We start from the raw sequence: 15,556 nt of genomic DNA, 5'->3' as shown, positions 1-15,556 counted from the left end.
TTTGCCCGCAGTTGGTCAAAGCATTACCACCAACATTGCATTGCGCATGCGCCAACTATGGGGCTCACATACTCTAATTCACTAACATATTGCGGACAACAGGGACGGACGGGGTGGAGAAATGAAGAGGAAACGTCGCCCATCGGACCGGTAAAAACTCATTTAAATATCCCGCCAATTTGAGGTGACAGGTTCCCTTTAATCAATTTCTTGTTGTCAGTGAAGTCTCCAGGGCTGAACACAGTTTTCTAGATGTCATCTCACTAGTGCACTTTACAGTGGGCTCTTTCTGCTGGTTATACCTCTCATTATGCAGCCAAGTCTCCGATTTGCATTTCCTTTTGCATGTCCACATTGTGACAATTACTCTAGATGTGTAGGAGCTCCTAGTTGGGACTTGTGAGCGTGCATATTGTGTTATCAGAGCATACTCGGGTGTTATCCAAATAACCCTGCCGTGCTCGAGTAATATGTTTGAGTCAATGCGGCTGCATGATTTGTGGCTTTTAAGAGAGCCGCAACACATGCAGGAATTGTCTAACAAACAGGCAATCCCCGCATATGCTGCGGCTGTCTAACAGGCACGAATCATGCAGCTGCGGGGACTCGAACATATCACTCAAGCATGCCCGAGATACTCGGATAACACCCGAGCATGCTCTGATAACACGATATCCGAGCACACCTGCTCATCACTAGTCTTTAGTTAAAAATATTTTACATTTCAGAAGGATTAGGCTCTGTTCATATCGGCGACAAGCCTTCATTCAAAAGTAATAATGTAATGATGCTCAGTTGGATCTGACGTGTGAGGGATGTCAATAGACTTGCTCTGTAAGAACATGTTCACACGTTCAGTGTTTGGTCAGTTTTTTACCTCACTCTTTGTAAGCCAAAACCAGGAGTGGGTGATAAATACAGAAGTGGTGACGTGTTTCTATTATACTTTTCCTCTGATTGTTCCTCTCCTGGTTTGGGCTTACAAATACTGAGGTGAAATACTGAGGTAAAATACTGGGGAAAAATGCTGACCAAATACTGAAGTAAAATACTGAGGTAAAATACTGAACGTGGTCTTAGGCTATATTCACACTTTGCGGATTTTGCTGCGGATCCGCAGCGGATTTGACCGCTGCGGATCCGCAGCAGTTTCCCATGAGTTTACATTTCAATGTAAACCTATGGGAAACAAAAAACGCTGTGCACATGCTGCAGAAAAATCCGCGTGGAAACGCTGCGGATTACATTCCGCAGCATGTCACTTCTTTTCTGCGGATTTTCAGCTGCTCCAATAGAAAACTGCAGTTGAAAATCCGCAGAAGAAAACGCAGTAAAAACCGCGATAAATCCGCAGTGAAAACGCGCTGCGGTTTTCACTGCGGATTTTGGAATTCTGCTGCGGAAAAATCCGCAGTGGAATCTGCAAAGTGTGAACATAGCCTTAGGGTTCTGTTGAAACTGATAACAGAGGTCAGGATGAGAGCCGCAGTTTAGAGAGCTATTCTTATGTATTTCTTTGTTTTACTACAAATTTTGCAATTTAATTCTGTTTCTTTTTACTTCCATCGTCACCCATATCCATGTATGTATTAGCAACCAGTGTATTTTTGTTTTTGTCCAGAATGTTTCGGAGAACATATACAGCTGTCGGACCAAATTATTCTGCAGCTATTGTTAACAGCTTAAAGGTAAAGTACTCAGTATTTTATAGAACTGCAGAAGAACATTATAAGTTTGCTTTAGTATAAGATCAGTGATATCCAACCAAAGGGGAACAAATTAAATATTTTCCCATCCTAGTCAATTCCAAACCCCATTGCTACCCTACAGAAGGTTGGTGTAGGGACAATAGTCCTATAGTCTCCTGTAGCATCCTAGAAGTGTGGTAACAGCTTTTATCTTACGGATAACCCCTTAACAGGTTCCAGGAAACTCGATGGGTGAGGGAAACCTGAACTGAAAATTCTACCTTTTAAAGAGGATGCTAAGGGGATAGCTAATAAATTACTAAATTACTAATATAGTGCCATTATTGGAACCTCCGACTTGTAAAATCACACAGCAAGCCATTACACGCATCAGCAGCATTGCCTCAGTACACAGCAGACACAGTCATTAAGCTCCTCAGCTAACCACAGCAGCCTGTGCATACGCTGCACGCAGAAATAACTGCAGCATGGGGAACGTATGTCTGCAGGGTGACAGCAGCTGCACCAGTTCCAATAATAACATTACATAAGGGAAATTCCATGTGTACAGAAAAATATACAAAAATATCTGCTCAAAGTGCTGACAGTTCCTGTGGATTATTCTATAATGCTATAGATAAGCCCCCGATCCAATCTGCAAGAGAAGAAAAATAGCTTTTATTATAATCACCTGCAGGGCGGTCCGGTCCGATGGGTGTCGCAGGTCCTGGTCCGGCGCCTCCCATCTTCTTGCAGTGCCGCCCTCCTGCTTGCTTCATGGCTCCCCGACATCGCGCTCCTGCGCAGGCATACTTCTCTGCCCTTTTGAGGCTTTAGATAAGCCCTGAAAGGCGGTGACCGTAATTCGTATCGGCCAAACCTGGTGACTGGTTCGCTTTAAAGCAGGGGTGTCAAACTGCATTCCTCGAGGGCTGCAAACAGGTCATGTTTTCAGGATTTCCTTGTACTGCACAGGTGATAATTTAATCACCAACTCATTATTTGTGTAGGTGATTAAATTATCACCTGTGCAGTACAAGGAAATCCTGAAAACATGACCTGTTTGCAGCCCTCGAGGAATGCAGTTTGACACCCCTGCTTTAAAGCATGTCCTCTGGATATGTCATAAAAGATTTTCATGAGGCAACCCCGGATAAGCGGACCCGTGGAAGGCCAGGTTCCACCAAACTCACACTCTGTTTCTCTTTCTCTTCTCCCCTGCCCGAACTGTAAAACGGACTTCTAATTATGAGTTTTGTTTTTACAATTCTGTTTTGTACTTGTTCCTCTGGAATTCCTCTTGAAAATGTGTAAATAAATTAACAACTGGACATTCCCATTACTTCTGTCCATAAAATGTGCCACTACTGTCTGATTGGACAGGGTCAGAATGTGTAAAACCTAGTTGTCCATTTATCATAAATTTTCCAGGAGTATTAACGGGGTAGGGGCGCAGTGTTGTATTCTAAGAAAAAAAAATACAACAGAATTGTTATGTTATAAATAATAATTGCAGTTATTTACTAAAACAGCCTTGTCAGGATTGCTAACCAGTCCGCTTTACAAGAAAAACTATGTTATATTCTTTTTCCATTAGTATCCAAAGGGAAAGTAAAATCTCTGATGATTCCTTCTTCGAATGTGAATATGGTTTATCTCTAGTCTGCAGACATTCGCCTGACCTCGCAGCTTAGCCCTAACTATGTAGCTTTGTTCAGAGTTCCCACAATGCACTTCTCTAGAGGAACATTGGAATTTGGAACTTGGTTATATCTGGAAATAAAGCAATAATGAAATAAGAGTCAGAAAGTTAAAGCAAGTCTTTGTAAAATGGAAAAATGAAAAAACTGAGAGCCTATTGTGACGCCCAGGAGACCGGGGTACCCAGCACCGGACCAATGGGGTCTGTCTCTTGAGGGGGATGTCACGGGTGGCTTGACCCGGTGCTGTGGCCTCAGGCAATGCACAGTGTAAGGATATCGTGAGGGAACAGGCACTTACTCGATCAGCAGCAGGTTCTCCCAGCGGTGATGATCCTGATCCTGGATAGATGGCTATTGTCCCAAATGAAAGACTGAGGCACTGAAACATTTAACCAGTTTACTTCAACATAAAGGGATTTACAACCAGTCCTGACACCGGAGTCTGTATAGGAACTCTGAGTTACTTTGACCCTGCCGGGATCTTCGCCTCTTATTGTACGCAGTTTCTGTGTGGCCCTGCTGCTGTATGTGAACTGGCTGCCGGCCCAATCTGTCCCCTCCGGGCCCTGGTTCGACGGGCAACCCGAGTCCTTTTATCGGCTTACCCCCTCCGGGAGTACCGCTGAACTCTGTGTCTGTTGCTGCGTCCGGCCCTAGTGAAGCTGATATCACCTCACGTTTTTCCGGTTGCTGTATTATATATAATGAATACAGCCGCGGATCCGGTATCCGTCTTTGCGCCTGTTCTGGGTAGTGATTAATGCTACCCGGTTCTCACAATGTCCTTTTTCTCTGTCCCTCTTCTCCTCAGGCCGGTGATTTGGGCCTGGAAACCGTCATAGGGCTGTTAGAAATTCAGCTGTATGACCTCTCACTTTCAACTCCTTAGCCCAACTGCCAGTTCTTCTCTCAGACCAGAATGGATCAAGGGGAGTCTCTGGAGCTCCCCCTTCTGGCCGGAGGTGGTAGTGCAGTCTTGCTATTTTAGTATTTGAATTTAGTGTCAGTAACTGTTTTTGTGGCAAATACCCCTAGGGGTGCCACATTCCCCCTTAGTTAAGAACAGTACTCCGGGACTGTGGGACGATAAAATTTTGAAATAACAATTAATATGTACAGAGTCTTAAAAATGAAAAGTTACAAAAACCACTCAAGGAAACAAAAATAGAGTTCTGTAAAAAGTCACTTCAAATAGCGTCCATTAATACAGTTCTATCCTTGAAGGTACTAGGAAAGGCACTGCACTTTGTGTCCAAGAATTTAGTTCCATTTTTCCAACGGAGTTACCAATATAAAGTCTAAAGAAAGTTCAAAAAGAGCAAAAAGCAAAGTTCAAAAAGCAGTCTTTCCGGAGCTTTGATTTAGTGCCTCCGGGCTGATAAAAAGTTCAAGAATATGCAATAAGTTCATACAGACAAGTCTCTGTAGGTACTGGGCTTAAACGTTGCAGAATGATAACAATGACTATAGTTTTATAGTTGGTAATCCGCATACCTGGCCGGTAATTGACCCTGGGTACTACGCTGTGATCTACGTAATAGCGGTGTCTCTTCATGTGGTGTACTACTGTCTACTGCGGATGTAGTATCTGCCCGCTCTGCTAAAGATAATTCCACGACTATGGAGTTGGCAAGTCCACCGTGAATGGGATTACTCTGATCAGGAATCTGTTCTTCCTGGCCTGGAACCTCCCGTAGTACGGGGTCAGCCTCTTCCTGTCTTGGGACTTCTGGTATTGGGTTCGGTGTTGGGTAAAAGGCCACCATGGGAACCACTACTGCACCATGGTATGTTAGTAGGGTTTTGGGAAAGTCTCCTATACAGGTGTGATACATTTCCTCTTCTTTTTCCTTTACTGGTTGGACCTGCATGGGTTGAATAACTTCTGGTTCTGGCTGGACAACTTCTGGCTCTTTCAATGCTTCCGGACATAATTTAAGATTGTCTCTTGACACTAGTACAGATGTTAAGCCTCCGTTTTTGCTAATGAGACACATTTTAGGATTATCCATTCTTGTTGGTAAAACTGTGTAGGGTACGGCTTCCCACTGATTGTCTAGTTTATTGGTTCGACGATTTCTCTTGAGCACTTGGTCACCCGGTCTTAATGGGGTCGCTAGAGCATTCTGGTTGAAAGTTCGCTCTTGTCTTTCTCTAGTTTGCTGAAGGCTTCTTTCCACACTCTCTTGCACTTGGCGATACTGCTTTTGCCGTATGATATCCCAATTGGAGTCTTGAACTTCTGCGTCTGGTTTCAGAATTCCCATTTCTAGATCGATTGGTAATTGGCCGGGTCTTGCACGCATAAGGTAAGCTGGGGTGCAGTTGGTGGAGCTCACAGGGACATGATTATACAGATCCACCAAGTCAGGCAATTTCTCTGGCCATTGATTCCTTTCTGTCTCAGGTAAAGTTTTTAGTAGGTCTATTACAATATGGTTCATCTTCTCGCATAAGCCGTTTGTTTGTGGATGATAGGCCGTCGTCCGGATCTTTTTGCAACCATACATATTACAGAATTCTCTGAAGATCTCTGATTCAAAGGCTGTACCTTGGTTGGTGAGAACCTGTTCCGGATATCCATGGGGTCTACAAAAGTACGTTTGGAACGATTTGGCTGCTGTTTTTGCTGTCAGATCTTTTACGGGTACTACTACCAAGAAGCGTGAATAATGGTCCACGATGGTCAAGGCATAGACATAGCCGGACCGGCTTGGTGTCAACTTCACGTGGTCCATGGCTACAAGTTCAAGTGGTTGTTTGGTGATTATGGGCTGCAGTGGTGCTCTTTGGTTCTTTTGATCGTTTCTTCTGAGGTTGCACGGGCCACAATTTCTGCACCACTGTTCGATTGATTTTCTCATCCCGACCCAATAAAATCTTTCTCTTAGAAGTACTTCTAACTTTTTCCAACCGAAGTGACCAGCACCATTATGGTAAGCTTCGAGGACCATCTTCACATCTTGTTTAGGCACAATAATCTGCCAAACCAATTCATGTGTTTTCGGTTTGGTGTATCTTCTACAGAGCTTCCCTTGATACAGGAACATTTTGCCTCTTTCTTTCCAGAGTTGATGCGTCTCTTCTGGGGCATCCTCATCGGGATATGCACTTTGCTCAGTCAACAGTTCCTTCACCAACTTCACAGCCGGATTGCTGTCTTGGGTGTCAGCCCATCTATGGTGTGCTAACGTATTAAAATTCACCTCTTGTTGTTTCTGATAGGTACTTGACTGATGATGTTTTGCCTTGGGACGATGGAAGGCTGGTAGTTCAATTTCTTCAAGCTCCCCCGTTTCCTCTTCTACATCTCTCAAGTGTGGCATCCGGGATAGGGCATCGGCATTTCCATTCTTGCGACCTGCTCGATACTTGATTATGAAGTTGTAATTAGATAACCGGGCTATCCATCGCTGTTCTAACGCACCTAATTTGGCTGTGTCCAGGTGGGTCAACGGATTGTTGTCAGTATAGACAATAAATTCTGCAGCGGCCAGATAGTGTTTGAAACGCTCCGTCACAGCCCAAACTACTGCCAGTAGTTCCAATTTGAAGGAGCTGTAATTTTCTGAATTTCTTTCAGTAGGCCGGAGCTTTCTACTTGCAAAGGCGATGACTTTCTCCCGACCTTCTTGCTTTTGTGACAGCACCGCTCCTAGTCCCACATTACTGGCATCGGTGTAGAGGATGAAAGGTTGATGGTAATCTGGGTATGCCAGAACCTCTTCTCCGGTTAGTGCCTTCTTTAGTTGTTCAAAGGAGTCTTCCCTTTCGTCGTTCCACTGAAAAGGAGGGTTTCGGTTTGAAGGTTTCTTCGTCTGCCCTACCAAGGTGTCTTGCAAGGGTGCTGCCAACTTGGTAAATCCTTTTATAAATCTGCGATAGTAACCCACCAATCCCAGGAATTGTCTCACTTCTTTTGCGCTGGTAGGTCTTGGCCAATCCCTTATGGCGCTTATTTTCTCGGGATCTGGTGCTACTCCCTCCGAACTCACGATGTGTCCCAGGTACTGTACCTTTGGCTTGAGAAGGTGACATTTGGATGGCTTGACTTTCATGCCATACCTGGATAAGGCTTCGAACACTTCTGCCAGGTCTATTAAGTGTTGTTCGTAAGTCTTTGAGTAGACGATCACATCATCTAGGTACAGGAGGACGGTCTCGAAGTTCTTGTGTCCGAGGCAGCATTCCATCAGCCGCTGGAAGGTACCGGATGCGTTGCAGAGTCCGAACGGCATGCGATTAAATTCACATAGACCCATTGGTGTGGTGAATGCCGTCTTTTCCTTATCTCTCTCAGCCACAGGGACTTGCCAATACCCGCTTGTTAAGTCTAAGGTGGAAAAATAATTAGCAGATTTCAAAGCAGTTAAGGACTCTTCTATCCTAGGCAAGGGGTAGGCGTCTTTATGGGTGATGGTATTAATCTTCCGGTAGTCTACGCACATTCTCATGGTTCCGTCCTTTTTTTTGACAATCACTAGAGGGGCCGCCCAGGGGCTACAGCTGTCTCTTATTACCCCGGCCTGTTTCATCTCCCTCAGCATATCTTTTGCACACTGATAGTGAGCGGGCGGTATGGGTCTATATCTTTCTTTTATTGGGGGATGGTCACCGGTGTGGGATTGTGTGTTCTACCCCTTCTATCCGTCCGAAGTCCAATGGGTGTTTACTGAAGACTTGTTCATATTCCGTCACTAGCCTATACACCCCTTGTTTTTGATGGGTAGGTGTTGAATTTATGCCCGCATGTAGCTGTTGGCACCAATCCTCCAATTCTCCGTTTGAGCCGTTGCCTTCCACCTGACAGGTTGGTTCTAAGGGCTCAATGGTTGTGATGGCATTGTTGTCAACAGTATATAGCTTTGCCACTGTAGCATACCTTGGCAAAGTGACCTCTTCCTCTCCACAGTTCAAAAGTCGTACCGGCACTCGTCCCCGGTGTACCTCGACTACCCCTCGTGCTGTGAGTATAGTGGGCCTGCTGTCGGTGTACACTGGTTCTATTAAGGCTTGATAATCTCGTCCCTTAGTACCAATGGCTGCTCTACACCATACCAGCATTTCTGTTTTTGGTGGGATTACAATAGATATCGGATCACTTACCCTCACACTGCCGATTTCTCCACCTGCAACTTCTACCTGTTGCCTTAACATCAATACTTTTATTTCCCTTCGGAGAACTCTCTGCTGGCAGGATTGGGCAGTTTCAGCAATTTGCTGTAAGACAGAAATAACTTCGGAAAAGCAGTTCTCTAACACATTCATTCCTATCAATACAGTGGATTCACAGTTCCGCCGGTCAACATCAACAACAATTATACCCTGTTTCTTCAATTCTACTTTACCAATCTTTATGGTCATCTCCCTGAATCCTAGTTTCGGTACCAACTTACCATTACTGGCCCATATATCTAGTTCAACATCAGAGGGCCCTTTATCAATATCTGCATCAGCCCAGTACCTCTTATAAAGGATATACGGTATAGATGAAATTTGGGAACCTGTGTCCAACAAAGCGTTGAGGGGAATTCCGTCCAGCACGATAGGGATAATGGGTCGTCCTCCGATGTACCTGTCGTGCCAGGGTGTTGGGCCTTGAAAGTTCATTCCTGCGAAGCGGCCCGCATTCCCAGGGGATTCCCGTTTAAATCACAATCTCGTGCAAAGTGGCCTGGCTGCTGGCAACGGCGGCAAATGGGCTGTCCATCCGGTTGGTAGCGGTCGCGGGGTCGTCCTCTCCATGTCGGGTATCTCCGGGGTCTCATCCATGGAACATCCTCTCTACAGTTTGCCAACTCCATCTTGTGTCCTCTCATCTCCTGCATGGTTTTAGCCATTGAAGCAACAACATCAGCTAAAGAGTCAAGCTTTTGTTGAAGAGCCTCATTAGTACTGGGCCCCAGGGGCTTATCAATGGCCCCGGACATAGCTGATGTCACTGGCACTCCCTGTGTTTGAGGTGCCTCTGCCATGGGTTGCGCAGGATCCTGATCCCGAGGTGCCTCTGCCAGCTGGAGACGTATAGCGCTCTCCTTTAATTGGGCAAATGTCAATTCAGGGTTCTTAAAAACAAGCATGCTCACATGCCCCCGGTGAGAAGGGGTGTAGAGTCCCTCAATAAATTGATCTCTTAGCAGTTTATCCGCTCCAGTGTTAAAAATGGGTTCAGCCAATGTAAGTGATTTAAGGGCTTCCTGCAGGTTTAAGGCAAAGTCTCTCACGCCCTCATTAGCTTTTTGTTTGCAATTAAAGAATCGTATTTTAGCTTTGCTGCTGGCCGTGGTTTCAAATGTAGCTTTTAATCCAGCAAATATGCGTTCAACAGTGCCTTTTTGATCAGCTGCCCATGCTGTGACTTCTCGCTTAGCATGGCCACTTAACTGCATCATCAGGAGACTAACACGCTGAACTTCACCCACGGGGAACATGTCAAAATGGGCCAGCATCTTTTCTCTGAAATTGTCAAGGGTATTAGGCTCACCTTCATACATTGGAAGCCACGGGCCACCCGGGGTATATGGCATCAGCACCGGCATGATGGGCGCCACTCCTTGCACCGCTGCGCTGCTGGACTCTCTATCGACACTCTGTCTTTCAGCTGCATTAGCGTCGCCGGGTGCTGCGACGTCTCCGTGCTGCGACATACTGTGCCCCCTTAGTTAATCCGGACCCTTCCGGTCCTCCGCTTCCGTCGGGATAGTGTAGATTCGTTCCGCTGTGCAGCAGGATTGGTTTTCCCCTTGCTCTGATGTCAGAGCGCTCAGCTTAATGCCGCCCACAATGTCACGCCCCCTGCTTCTCCCGCCCGCCGCGCGCTCCGTAATGGCGGATTCTGAAGTTTTTCAGTCAGACTGGGGCTCAAGTAATGGCGTAGCCCAATTAACAGTCTCGTGCCTAACGGTTACGAGGTGATTACCTCAGGGGATGGCGGCCATCTTTACTCCATTATAACCAATGGGGAAAAGTCACCTTCAATAGTTTTCAATGGGGAACGGAATTTTCTTTAATAAAGTCAATTTTCAAGATTTTTCATCCAAGTTTTCACAGTTTTGGGCTCCAATCACGGCACACAATACCCGGTAAACGGGCTGGCTCGATCCTGTTCGTGACGCCAATTGTGACGCCCAGGAGACCGGGGTACCCAGCACCGGACCAATGGGGTCTGTCTCTTGAGGGGGATGTCACGGGTGGCTTGACCCGGTGCTGTGGCCTCAGGCAATGCACAGTGTAAGGATATCGTGAGGGAACAGGCACTTACTCGATCAGCAGCATGTTCTCCCAGCGGTGATAATCCCGATCCTGGATAGATGGCTATTGTCCCAAATGAAAGACTGAGGCACTGAAACATTTAACCAGTTTACTTCAACATAAAGGGATTTACAACCAGTCCTGACACCGGAGTCTGTATGGGAACTCTGAGTTACTTTGACCCTGCCGGGGTCTTCGCCTCTTATTGTACGCAATTTCTGTGTGGCCCTGCTGCTGTATGTGAACTGGCTGCCGGCCCAATCTGTCCCCTCCGGGCCCTGGTTCGACGGGCAACCCGAGTCCTTTTATCGGCTTACCCCCTCCGGGAGTACCGCTGAACTCTGTGTCTGTTGCTGCGTCCGGCCCTAGTGAAGCTGATATCACCTCACGTTTTTCTGGTTGCTGTATTATATATAATGAATACAGCCGCGGATCCGGTATCCGTCTTTGCGCCTGTTCTGGGTAGTGATTAATGCTACCCGGTTCTCACAATGTCCTTTTTCTCTGTCCCTCTTCTCCTCAGGCCGGTGATTTGGGCCTGGAAACCGTCATAGGGCTGTTAGAAATTCAGCTGTATGACCTCTCACTTTCAACTCCTTAGCCCAACTGCCAGTTCTTCTCTCAGACCAGAATGGATCAAGGGAAGTCTCTGGAGCTCCCCCTTCTGGCCGGAGGTGGTAGTGCAGTCTTGCTATTTTAGTATTTGAATTTAGTGTCAGTAACTGTTTTTGTGGCAAATACCCCTAGGGGTGCCACATTATCACTTTTAACTAATCGTTGCTAACATTTGACTAATATTCTGAAAATACTGTATATTTTATTTTTAATTAATAGACATCAAAGTGGGTCACCACTGTGAATATTGGCAGACTGGACATGCACAGTATAGAAAGCATACTTGCACCTACAGAGTCCCTTTTTTAACATAATGCAAATAAGTGTCTGCCTTGGAATCATTTCACAGCCTTAGGGCTCTTTCACACGTCCTACTCTTTGTTATAAATAAATAACAAAAAAAAAATAACGTGGGTTCCCCTGTATTTTTAATAACCAGCCAGGCACAACTGATAACTGCGGGCTGCAACCCTCAGCTGTCAGCTTTAGCAAGGCTGGTTATCAAGAATACAGGGGTCCCCATGACATATTTTGAATTATTTAAATAAATAATTGAAAAAAATGGTGGAGGTTTTCCCCCATTTTTTGACAACAAGCAAAGCTAAAACAAGGGGCTGGGGGCTGATATTCTCAGGCTGGTAAGGGGCCATGAGTATTGCCTTACCCAGCCTAAAAGATAGCAGCCCGCAGCCGCCCCAGAAAAAGCATATCTATTAGATGCACCAATTCTGGCGATTTGCCCTGTGGCGGTGGCAAGTGGGGTTAATGTCACCTTTGTATTGTCTGGTGCCTCCAAGCCCATGGCTTAGTAATGGAGAGGCGTCTATAAAACTCCTTTCCATTAGTTCAGTTTTTTAAAAATTAAAAGTTCAGCTTTTCTATTTTGCATTTATTAGTGAGAGTTTCATATTCATACATCCTGCCCGCCAACCCTTAACCATCACTAAATATTCTTATAAGGCCAGGGCCACACAACTGTATTTTCTCTCAACCGATAGAATCATGTAGATTATGCTAAGAGTTTGATTATAGTGTGATCCCATTTTATTGCATAAGGAGAAGATGGATTTGAGACTGGGACAGAGGTTCATCTTCCAACAAGTCATTGACCCAAAGCATACTGCTAAACCAACACTCGAGTGGTTTAAAGGCCCCTTCACATTTAGCGACGCTGCAGCGATACCGACAACGATCAGAATCGCTGCAGCGTCGCTGTTTGGTCGCTGGAGAGCTGTCACACAGACCGCTCTCCAGCGACCAACGATGCCGGTAACCAGGGTAAACATCGGGTAACTAAGCGCAGGGCCGCGCTTAGTAACCCGATGTTTACCCTGGTTACCATGCTAAAAGTAAAAAAAAAACAAACAGTACATACTTACCTACAGCCGTCTGTCCTCCAGCGCTGCGCTCTGCTTCTCTGCTCTCCTCCTGTACTGTCTGGGAGCCGGAAAGCAGAGCGGTGACGTCACCGCTCTGCTTTCCGGCTCACAGCCAGTACAGGAGGAGAGCAGAGCGCAGCGCTGGAGGACAGACGGCTGTAGGTAAGTATGTACTGTTTGTTTTTTTTTACTTTTAGCATGGTAACCAGGGTAAACATCGGGTTACTAAGCGCGGCCCTGCGCTTAGTTACCCGATGTTTACCCTGGTTACCAGTGAAGACATCGCTGGATCGGTGTCACACACGCCGATCCAGCGATGTCTCCAGGGAGTCCAGCGACGAAATAAAGTTCTGGACTTTATTCAGCGACCAACGATCTCCCAGCAGGGGCCTGATCGTTGGTCGCTGTCACACATAACTATTTCATTAACGATATCGTTGCTACGTCACAAATAGCAACGATATCGTTAACAATATCGTTATGTGTGAAGGTACCTTAAGGGGACATGTCTAACTGTTTTGGAGAGGCCTAGTCAAAGTCCAAACCTTAATCCAATTGAGAATCTGTGGTCAGACCAGAAGATTACTGTTCACCAGAGGAAACTAAATTGAAGGGACTGGAGCAGTTTTGCCTTGAGGAATGGGCAAAAATCCCATTGGCAAGATGTGGAAATCTTATAGAGACTTGTCCAAAGTGACTTGCAGCTGTATTTCCTTCAAAGGGAGGCTCTACAAAGTACTGACTTTAGCGGGATGTATAGTTATGCACACTGAAGTTTTCAGTTATTTTGTCCTATTTGTTGTTTGCCTCACAATATTTAGAAAACCAAGTGTTCACAGTTGTAGGCATGTTCTCTACATGAACTGATGCAAACCCTCAAAAAAAGTGAAATTCCAGGTTGTGAGGTAGGAAAACATGAAAAATGCCATGTAGCCCATAATTTATAGATATTTATGGTTTGATTTCTTTACCTATGTGGATTGGATATGTTGTTACTGACATAATGTGATACTTTCAATAGCACCTTTAGAAATATATTTACTTTGAAAATTGGTGACATATTCAATACTTATTTCACCCGTCATATTAGATGGTTTGCTGGTCGTGCTGAACAGCATGTTCATCTAAATGTAGCCTAATTTGTATGTTTAGATGAACTCCTATTAAATGCATTTTACTGTTTTTCATTCTGAGAGGATTCTTTTTTTTCTACATCCAATTACTATATACTGCGTACTGTGAAGACTATGGCCTGCAAAAGTTCTACTGATCTGCCAGGGGAAATACAATACACCTCTTCCATTGAGGGCTGCCTAATTCTTCTTTGTTTCCATTTATTAGCATTTGGATCTCTGGGACTTCGATGTGTTTGTGTTGAACAGAGTGAGTGAAGATCATGCTTTGAAGACCATCGTGTTTGAACTTCTGACCAGGCACAACCTGAACAGTCGCTTTAAGGTAGTGTAATTGGTGTTTCTAACACTTAGAATTATTTTCATGTGATTTAATATATATAATATTTGTGATTTTTCCAAGCATGGTTGCCCTCAAAGAAGTACTTCTCCCATCCTCTTAATGTATTGCAGTCATCATATTATATAACACTGTTTACTTACAATTGCTCATTTTGCCTTTCTACCTAGCGTCTCTTTCCTCTGCTCTATGTAGAAAACGTAAGTCTCTTTTCCCTGCAATTATACCCAGCTGCTCCCTCCTTTCCTGATGGCTCATGCAAGGAAAATTGACTTAATGTTTCTACGTAGAGCTTAGAAGCTAGTCATTTTTTTATTACATAATGTAATAGACCTCATAATAACAGAAGAATTAGCTGGGTAGAAGGGAAAAATTAGCAATTGGAAGTAAACAGTGCTATATAATATGTTGATTTCAATAAATTACGAGGATAAAAATGTTGATGGGAGTGCTTCTTTAATGTGATTGGGTCTTTTCAAGCTTCAGCTTTTCATCAGATAACTTTTACCTTGAAGGGAATTTTTTAGCAATTGGTTATTGTCCTTGTAGTCTAAGAAAATTATTTTTATTTGAAAAAAGTACTTTACAATATGAGACATTGCTTGACCCTCAACATATTAATAAATGAATGCAATATGAAACCACACATATAGAACATTAGAAATATAAGTGACAAATCTAATTTTGTACATTGATATTACTAGCATTTCAAACCATAGGTACAAAGGTGATAATGAACCATAATGTTGTGGTAATGGTATCCTATTAACTATGTGTAGTCATATGAGTACTGATACTCCTCCCCCACAAAAAAAGTAAAAAAAAAAAAGACTGAAAAATTACATTTATGCATACAAATCTGGGTTAAACTTCGGTTCGCATTCCATACAAGTACCATTTTTCCCGCAACAGATGTATCCATATATTTCTTTCCAATTTCTCATGATAATAAGTTAGTCCATTCTAGCCACTAGTGAAAACCCTCAAAGTCAGTCTGAATTTAACAGTACAGCCCCTGGGTGCCTACTCATAGACTTATAGAATAACCATCTCCCAACAGAAAATGTCCTAATTATGTTCTTTTGAAAGCTTCTCATCTTGCGCCACTTGGTTTGGGATTTATCGAGGCAAGGTAAAGATAATGTATACCTATCAAATTCTAACATAGGTGTCCTAAGACAAGCTCTGAAAGGCCAGAAACCTTTTCTGGAGTAGAAGGGCACTTCTGAATTAGCAAGAAAAGAATACTTCTCACATTCACACATATAGGGTTGTCATATGGACGACGTATGGAATTCATATGAAACTTTCCAGATAAATATAGTAAATATATAATATATGGAACATTACAACTAGCTTCTTCATCTGTATTGAATAGATTTTACATATGTGTATATACTATGCCCATGAGGCCAAAAGAGAGTTTTTACTGCATTGCCTTTATACA

At 44.3% G+C, this 15,556-nt stretch overlaps 1 protein-coding gene across 7 annotated transcripts in view; it reads left to right on the top strand.

Moving 5' to 3' along the window:
- The window catches only part of PDE1B (phosphodiesterase 1B), a 548,753-nt gene that overhangs the window by 462,609 nt on the left and 70,588 nt on the right, over positions 1-15,556 (top strand). For all 7 annotated transcript variants that reach the window (XM_069758705.1, XM_069758701.1, XM_069758702.1 and 4 more), the window contains 2 exons: positions 1,622-1,688; positions 13,978-14,094. In XM_069758705.1, the coding sequence (XP_069614806.1) occupies positions 1,622-1,688; positions 13,978-14,094 (184 nt within the window). The remainder of the gene's footprint in view (positions 1-1,621; positions 1,689-13,977; positions 14,095-15,556) is intronic.

Source organism: Ranitomeya imitator, chromosome 3, assembly GCF_032444005.1.
Source record: "Ranitomeya imitator isolate aRanImi1 chromosome 3, aRanImi1.pri, whole genome shotgun sequence".
Lineage (NCBI taxonomy): Eukaryota > Metazoa > Chordata > Amphibia > Anura > Dendrobatidae > Ranitomeya > Ranitomeya imitator.
This window is presented reverse-complemented; position numbering and strand designations above follow the sequence as displayed.